At 43.1% G+C, this 8,714-nt stretch overlaps 4 protein-coding genes across 4 annotated transcripts; 2 read left to right on the top strand and 2 right to left on the bottom strand.

Moving 5' to 3' along the window:
* Window positions 1-582: 582 nt before the first annotated feature.
* On the top strand, window positions 583-2,095 carry PHALS_15055 (uncharacterized protein). Its single transcript, XM_036407168.1, has one exon. The coding sequence runs from the start codon at window positions 976-978 to the stop codon at window positions 1,159-1,161; it is 186 nt and encodes a 61-aa protein (XP_036263419.1). The 5' UTR covers window positions 583-975; the 3' UTR covers window positions 1,162-2,095.
* A 2-nt stretch (window positions 2,096-2,097) lies between these two features.
* On the top strand, window positions 2,098-2,344 carry PHALS_04844 (uncharacterized protein; the record flags this gene model as incomplete). The annotated part of the gene is made up of 2 exons (XM_024718695.1): window positions 2,098-2,152; window positions 2,205-2,344. The coding sequence occupies 2 exons, from the start codon at window positions 2,098-2,100 to the stop codon at window positions 2,342-2,344; spliced, it is 195 nt and encodes a 64-aa protein (XP_024584068.1).
* Window positions 2,345-2,346: 2 nt separating this feature from the next.
* Window positions 2,347-2,729, bottom strand: PHALS_15051 (uncharacterized protein). The gene has a single exon (XM_024718694.2). It carries the CDS (start codon window positions 2,622-2,624, stop codon window positions 2,385-2,387), a length of 240 nt encoding a protein of 79 aa, XP_024584067.1. The 5' UTR covers window positions 2,625-2,729; the 3' UTR covers window positions 2,347-2,384.
* A 3,709-nt stretch (window positions 2,730-6,438) lies between these two features.
* On the bottom strand, window positions 6,439-6,671 carry PHALS_04843 (uncharacterized protein; the record flags this gene model as incomplete). The annotated part of the gene is made up of 2 exons (XM_024718693.1): window positions 6,439-6,518; window positions 6,596-6,671. 2 exons carry the CDS (start codon window positions 6,669-6,671, stop codon window positions 6,439-6,441), a joined length of 156 nt encoding a protein of 51 aa, XP_024584066.1.
* Between the last annotated feature and the right edge of the window lie 2,043 nt (window positions 6,672-8,714).

Genomic DNA, 8,714 nt, shown 5'->3' with positions numbered 1-8,714 from the left:
CTAAACTCATATATTAAGCTATCCAAGCATATCAATCGCATTTATACAGCTAAGTGTTTTCATCGCTTGCTGAATTGCAGCACCCATCCATTTGATATACTATGTGCGGTGATATCTTATTTTGGGGATTTGTATATGTAATATTGTTTTTTTCCTGGTAGATGACATCACGGTACGGGAAGTTATACCTCCTGGTAGCTCAACATCCACAAAATGGGTAAGAGCTTATGTGCAAGATTGTTCACGGTGTCAAAGAAAGATCCTTGACGCATCCTTTTATTGCTTATGCTGGCTTGCGCAATGTTGGCAGCCATAAAAGATACACTTCATTTTTGATATAATCAAGGACGCTTCAAGTAATACCGGCGTTGTGCTCGTTGTAAAACGGCTGTGCAAAAGTGCTTATCTTGCTGCTGATTGCGACATCCTTACTGTCAAAACGTTGCCTCTCTTTTTGATATTCCTTTACCAGACAAATCCACGGCTGAATACGCTGATCATGTGGTGGATGATATTCTACATAACACTTGCGCAAAAAATGGTTTGCTGAAGTGTAACCGTCCCACGCATTGAGCGTACGTGAAAGGCGCCACACTTGCGTCTAAATATTTCAGAACATATCGTAGCAGTTCCCCACTTCTTGTGACAGATCCACTAAGTGACTTTGAGCATGGTGAGGGAGAGGTTGTCGATACTAATCAATTCGTGGATATTGGTTGTGCTACCATGTAGAAAATTGAGAAATCTGTCTCAACGGGACTGTGATATGCGGATGTTTCTATGGCGAACAACCCAGGCAGGATATGCAAAATCAACATGAAGATCGGGGGCAGATGATACACATACATTTGCTGCTAGAGATAAAGTTCTTATGTTTGATTAATCTACAGACGTATGCAGGAGATGCAGTTTGAAAACAAATTGCACCCTCACTGCATTGAGCCTTTGCAGTCGTAGCCATGAAGCGATTGGCTTATGCTTTTAACCTACCAAACAGAATGCAAACACAGCCCAATTTGTGTGGTCCAACGAAAGTCGTATCCCCATTTCTTGAGCCACTCAGACGGGAAGCGTGTCGTTGAAAATGAATCGATGTCACAGCAAAAATGTGTAGCTAACGCTCATTTTGCTAAAGTTGACGTTCACTTTTCAAATCGTTAGCATGATAGATCCGATCTCGGGTGTGTACGTTAGCGTCCGATCGACTTCTGGACAGACGCACAATAAGCCCTTAGAGTAACCAACACGCTCTCTCATGTCCAAACTCCAAAGCAGCTCACCGCGCAAAATTTATCCCAGCTCAAGCGTGCATGATGAGATAGGCAAGGTCCACATTCATGTTAAAAGCTTATGGCTCGATGAATTTGTGAGTAGTATTTAGTTGGATGGCGAATTTCTGTCGTACTTCTATAGAATCGCTATAACTCGAAATGTTCTATCATCTCTTTCCATGCTTCACGGCACAGTGCGCAAATGGCTAGAGAGGTCTGGTCTTGTCCCAGTCCGAGTCATTGGCGGTACTGTATCAGCATGGTTTGTGGACATGACCGCGACTGAATTCTGCATAAACCGGACTAGAGGGCCTAGTCGTTGTCTTTGTGCCTCAGGATGCGAATTGAAGCAGTTAGTGGGCTCCTTTCTATGAATTTGCTTATTTTTCCGCAAAACCGATAAGCGTTTCGCGCCGTAAAATTTTCGGCTCTTATTGAGAGAATTCAGTACCATGTAAGCAGCCATTATTACGGCTGATTTTCCGTCAGCAGTCATATTTAAAAGCTGTAAACTGGGGGCAGAAAACGCTAGAAAAGTGAGTCGCGCGTGAGCATTCCGCGCTCGAACTGAGCTGTACACCAGCCCAAAAAGTGGCTGGTGTGTGCTGCGGCACGTCGAACTGTTTTCGTCGGATCGAATCTACCAAACCCATTGTCGCGATGAGTTAAACTTTCTTGTGTGTTTGTCGCTGAGATGATTAATCTCTTTGGACAAGACCTAGCTACGATAAAATCAAACTGACCTTATCGCCGGCCTCGTATCGGAGGTTTACCGCCCTTTGCTTGGCCAAGAAGAGCGTATTTTCAGCTCGCGCAAAAAGGGATTATGGACGTTGAGGATATTCAAGCTTCTGTGGGGCGGCAAGGCTGTGAAGCCCATGGTAGTGGATCAGATGTAGCGTAGAAGTTGATAAGTCACGTGGATTATCAAAGTGCACCTCGCTTGTCTCGTCAAATATGACTTTCCTGGCGCCGACCGCATAAGTCACTTCCATATTGGCGTTTGTCAAGCTATCTCTGGAAATCCTGGTGTGTTTGAGCTCGCAAAGCTCGCACTGAAGCGAGTTTATTGAGTCTCGGGTTAAGCCATACACTTTGTAATCCAAAAGGTATTCACGTCTTGGTCTGCACGGGCCTACGTGAATTATTTATTCGGACTTTAAGCCAAATTTTAAAGCAGAGTGATGGAGTACCACGGTGGAATATCATGATATAGTACGCAGCTGATGGAAGCTGCAAAAGAAGTCCGTGTCCCACTTGGGCCGCTTGCTCTCTAATGCGATAATTAAGGCTTTGATACCAGCAAATCTTGCGCAACTGAAAAGTATTGGATATCTTGAAAAAATGTCTCATATACTAGAAACAACATTTAGACCCATCCATGCGCAAACCTGCCCAAGATGTGCGGCAACTAATTTTTACTATTGCTTCCGTAAAGCTAAATTCCGGCGGTACTAACCACAGCGAGACATAAAAAATCGTTTCTTTTCCACTGGGCCGTCCTACGCCTTCAAAACTCGGTATTATCTCCAAGGGAAGTATATCGACCGACTCTGCCCGATGGCTTGACCTTCGTACTTTTCATTGAAAGAAGGAGGTGACACGCAAGGCGTGGCTTCAACAGATGTAGCATATGCAGCTACCGAGGCGCTTTTCCGCACTATCTTTATAAAGAGCTTTGAGCAGGTTCAGATCGCGCTGGGACCTTACGCGTTCATCCTAAATCGTTTAAAATAGGAATTTATGTATAGAACAACTGCCGTGCCGAGAAAGGCGAATTTGGTACAGGGATGCTACAACTAGGTGCTACGGAGCCAAACATTTGTATATCCTTTGCGACTCAAATTACTCCATTTGCATTAGCCGTTGTCGACTCTCGATAGGAACCCATTAAATTAACTGAACCTTGCCAAATTTTGCAAATTCCGTAAATGACGTGTCATTATCGGGTCAGATGGATAGTGCACAATGGGATTTACTTTGCTCTTCTATTTTTGAAATAACATCTCTCCAATAATCGCATTAGGTGCATTCGTCGTGAATGCATTTGCGCCAGAATTTTTGTCTGAAAAACGAAAGTTGCTGGCAGCAATCTTCACTACATTATGAGGCGTTGTGTCGAATTAATTACATGCTTGCTCCATTCTAATTTTGTTCGTAAGTTTGAACGTGTACAATCCGACTTAATTCTCTCGCACTCGTCGGTGCTTTCGGTCAGTTGCCGGTTCTTAGTTGTCCTTACGTGCGGCCTTTTAAAATTTCCAAGTGATATGTCTGCTTTTCTATACTCAATGATTCGTGTATTGTTCGTCTAATAATACCGGCTTTGTGGTTTTTGTGGACGGTCTGAGTACGATAGCCCATCTTGCTGCCATCAATGTTTTCGTAACCAATGAAATTCAACTAACTTATTCTGCGACGACGTTTTCCGACAACATGATTTGTCGAAGCACTGCGATTTTTCCACGCAAGTGCCTCCGATGGCACACTATACACTTTTTGTCTGTCCATCTGTCTGTAACATATTTGGTGATTAACCTATTGCCTGGGATATTTTTACCAAAGTGGTCAAAATGCCGCTTTAAAGGGCCGATCTGAATCTAAGACAATCTCCACCGGCTAGCCATTTTGATGGATAATTTTGCCGCAGGACAACTTTGCTGAACTCTCACAGATAACAGTTATGCTGACAGCATCGACAAAGGCTATTTTTCGAAGACCAACCACAAAGACCGCGTCGGTGGTATGACTCGAAGAACTCTTGGAGGACCAAAAGTCCGCACGTTTGGATTCCAATCTTCAGCCGGAACAGGCAGAATGGCCTATAGCGCTGACATATTCGTGCGGGTTTGACCTGCTGTACGAATTCCATACATGGTTTCATGCTTACCCGCTTATCCATGGACCAGCAGTACATAGCGCTCCTGATTAGTATGTTCTCTCTTTTCATAGGCAACCGCGAGTTCTTCATCAGGATGGAGCACAGTACATTGACGGTTAGTGCTGAATGCAGCAAGCCTTGAAATAAATATCAGCTATACAAACTTGCAACAAAATAATTTCATGAGAGACATCTGTATTTACAATCTTCGTAATTCCCAACACTTTCAATAGTACACCAATGATGTATTTGACTCGCAAGCTATATGTATCTCCTAACATTCAGCGACGACACCGTCGTATCATGCGATGCCGAATACGTGGGGAGTCGTGATAGCACACAACACCACATTGGACGACTCAGCATATACAATGCGTTGAAAGTACACTCGGCAAAAAAGGATTACGACCTTGCCAATTTATTGTGACGTCATCGCTGTGCGTAACGCTGCATAATCAATACAGATCTCACATGGATAAAAGTCAAGCAGGAGCATTTTAACTGACAAGATCATATTCGATAACAAATAGATAAAGTAAATTTATTTTGAACAGGCTTGGCGAGATTAAGACAATACGCCGGACTCATGTCCACCGTCATGTGCTTAGTGAAAATGGTTAGCCTATGTGAAAGGCTGCTCTCACAAAGAAGCCACTTGATCTTCCCGCAGACCATACTTTTCGACGAGGTAACCCATAATTGTGATCACGGCGACATAAAAGACAGTTTTGTAGATATTGGCGACAGCTTATCCCAAGTCATACATTTGATCACTGCCTAAGAATGCTTAGTTTATATCTATGTTTGGACAACTACACACGAAGATATTGCCGAAGTAGGATTATGTACGTACCCGCGATTTGGTCTCTAAAGCTGCGTTAATTTTGAAAAACAATATGAGGTCGTATTCGATGACATTGATTGCGGAGACCCTTTAATCCTCACACGCCTACTCTCATGGAACCTGACGATTCATCAATACGCTCACAGACGTTAAGGATTTCTCTCCGCTCCGACCCCACTCTACCCGAGCTACGCAATCTGTGCCCGATACCGGAAGATGTTTCAACAACCCGCTGTAAGACTCACGACGACGTCAAGCTTGTCGCTAAACAGCTGGATATGATCCAGAAAACTAATTTTTGCCTTTCACAGTACCTGAGTCAAAATTGCTTCGCAAGCTCGATCGCGCAGAGGTTATGGTAATAAGCTATTCACAGTGCTTTCTATTTTGGCGCGGAGCCCTTACGCGCCCAAGTGTGCGGGTCCTTCAGTCAAGCGGACAGCGAAAAGAGGGCGTGAAGTCGATTTACGAGTATTTTTAAACCAAAAATTTAATGAGACATACCTCGTTATCACATAAAGATGCAGCTATGTGGTACACATTACCTTCGACGAGCAACTAAATGCCAAATAACAAAGGGGTCTGATCCCGCAGGCACGTGTTACATCATTGAATAATAATACAAATCTCTTTAGACTAATTAATTTTAAAATAATGACTATTTCTTAGGAATCTACACTAGTGATGATATCAACGTGTCTTAGCCATTTTAAATTGCTATTCACGCAGGTGTCATCTCGAATGCAAGTTTGTCAATGTTTCCCTGGGTCCGACCTTAGTTTTTCCAGTTTCAAAGGTTTTATTTGGCCTGTGTAGGCTTTGTACGTATAACTACTAGGAGCTTTAGTGGTATTAATCATGTAATTGTAATAAACGAAAAGTTTTACTGCATCGTTGAGAAGGAAGTCTTCCTCTAAATCGCAAGCGTGCGGTTGGGGATGTCTCGGATAGCCTCTTACAATATGCGACCACTTGCAGGGTTAACACCTGTGCTTGAGACAATAGTGGTAGTATTATTTCATCTTCTCCTAGGGGATGGACCTGGTCTAAAATGTTCTTGAGCAATAAGTGGATAAGGCGCGTCGCTCTACCCGTTTAACAGCTTTACAGGTCAGATGGGTCTTTGTTGGCGCGATTGATAACACTTGACTTTGCAATGATCGAAGCATAACGTGAACGATAAGATAGAAAATCATCAACTCCAAGTTCTGCTGCTCACAGTCTATCCCATCCTCATGAAACAACTATAACAGCCAGCAACAAGATTGAATCTTGCAAACAAACTCGGTCCTGGAAAGCACTACGACGGGCGTTCCAGCCACTCCTCCAGTGGGAATTCGACCAAGGTCCACGAGATTATCAGCGGACGTTTGCCAGAATTATTCAGACTACTCGGAGTGAGCGTGTCCATCCGCTTGACTAGATGCAGGTGATAATATGGTCTATGTACTTGCTAGTGTTTTTACTTGAAAGTAGACCATCTCATGTTCTGCGAGCAGCGCTCGCTGAGAATTACCCCCACCTTGTGACTGACATCTCTAATTTGGGAAGGCACGCTGATCACCCAAGAATTTTGTTCGGTCCAAGCTTAGGATGCACCGTTTTTCAGCCGTTTGCTTAGAACTACCCGACCACAATGCGTAGCTGAGGCGCCCATAGCTGCTCCTAGCCTCATCACTTCTCGAAAGCAGCACGTAGCTTCAATACAGAAGATATCTGCGATATTGTTCACATTTCAGAAGAGCATTTCACATCCGTAAACCAAGATCGTGATATGCTTTTACAAGCCCACGTAAAACACAGTTTGTGAACACAACCTGTCTGAGTTTTTGAAAGTTAGACTTTATCCTGTTTTTACTACGACCGAGCGAGATGATGTAGCTAAAAAACAGCTTAGTCTTATAGACTCCAGGAGCTGCTTGTGCTAAAAATTAGTAGCAATTAATAAATATTTTATATCTTAATGCAAATAGTTGTGTGTTTCGTCTGCCTCTGACATCAATATGCGGCTTATAAACATACCGTGCGTCGGCGCGTGACACACATAATCATTGAGATAAAATTATGACTTTGATACGAAGTATAGTCCGAGCAATTTGAATGAAAATCAACAATTTTTCTCCTAAACGTTGGTGGTGTCAAAAAGAACCGGGGGTAACGAAGCCATTTTCAAATAGTGGAGTAAAGCCTGTGAAGGAATAAACTGCCATATACTTTGCAGCCTCAATGAATATGAGCAACTTGCTCTGGTAGTACGAGATCTACGTGCTAGTGATTTGAAAACATTATCTATGACGCAAATACAGCGTTTCGTCTCACCACTTTTTCAATAATGATCCCTTGTTGTCGTGTCTGATCTGATATCTAGCACCTTGTACAACGTTCGACAAAACCTATCTGAAAGCGTGATTTTTCTTCGTCTCATTTATCACCGGCAAGTGATGTCGGCGAAAATTGAAGGGCGGCATCGCTGATAGTAGTGAAATGAAGCATGTTAGCCAGATGGACCACAAAGAACACAATGTCGGTATTACTAGACGAACTTTTAAATGGCCAGGAACAATGTCTATGCTAGTGGACTACCAACAATCTGCCGCGAGTGGCAGATTTGCCAAAAGTATAATCGTATGCGGCAAAGGGTAATCTCGCTGACCTGTATTGCACATGTGCACATAACGTTTGACCCATTGAGACATGCTGGCTACGAGAACATAACTATAATCCTTTTCTCTGCTGAGGCGACCTCTAGTGGAGTAATCATGTGCCTTGTGCAGTATATTGTTTTTGAAATCCTCATCATGACCTCTCACCACACGTTAAGAATCAGATGGGTCAGTGTGTATTATAGCAAGCTTTCGGCAAGGATATCATGCAAGCGTTTAGACAGACGCTTCGATAAAGCAGCATCTAATTTCTCAACATCTCTGCCTCCCAGTGTTTCAGCAACACAGCTCTTTTTGCATCTAACGCTTGTTTTGTGACATTCGCCTCATCAGCTCAATCATTGAGACCTGCAACAGCGCATAATCGGAGTGGTAGAAGAGCATCCACTATCACATTGAAACTTACCCGTTTTTATACCAGTATACTCTTTTAATAATCGTGCTTTTCTCTTTGAAAGATACAATGACAACGTCGCTGTGCACAGTGAAGCGTGATCTGTACATATTACAAGTGTCTGAGAGTCAAGCAGGTACAATCTGAACATTTTAAGCACATAATTTATTGCATATTATGTCCAATCCGAGCTAGGCAACCCTATTTAAGCTAGCGAAACTGAAACATGGTGATGTGTGCATGCCCATTGTCATCTACCCGCCGTAATGCACAGCCCACGACAACGCCTGAAACGTTACAGACGATATCAAATAACGATTTGAATTTGGAATAGCCAGAATTAGGGTATACTATGCCCTTTTCAGCCTTGAATACCGCCCCTTCTGTCGCACCCGCCACTATTTTACAGCTATTTGAAGGTTAGCCGTGCCATGTCGACATAGTTTATATCTCATTTGTGCAAGCAAATGATCGCTTGATAAAGCGCTTTGTCACAGAAGCACTTGCCAATAAACGATAGTATTTCTTTTGTGTGGCCGACTGCACGCCATACGTCCCGGTATAGTTGCTCAGACAAGAAAAATCGCTGACAACGATTTCACGATTGAGTATACTGGTGGGTAGAAAAACAAACGTATGCACTCGATACACTGCTCTCTAG

This window comes from Plasmopara halstedii (assembly GCF_900000015.1).
Source record: "Plasmopara halstedii genome assembly, contig: Scaffold_2680, whole genome shotgun sequence".
In the NCBI taxonomy this organism is placed as follows: Eukaryota; Oomycota; class Peronosporomycetes; order Peronosporales; family Peronosporaceae; genus Plasmopara; species Plasmopara halstedii.
Note: the sequence above shows the minus strand (reverse complement) of the source record. Positions and strands in the feature narration are given on the sequence as shown.

Coding starts and splice junctions, on each gene's coding strand:
- PHALS_15055 (XM_036407168.1), top strand. CDS start 976: ATGCTTTTAACCTACCAAACAGAATGCAAACACAGCCCAATTTGTGTG.
- PHALS_15051 (XM_024718694.2), bottom strand. CDS start 2,624: ATGAGACATTTTTTCAAGATATCCAATACTTTTCAGTTGCGCAAGATT.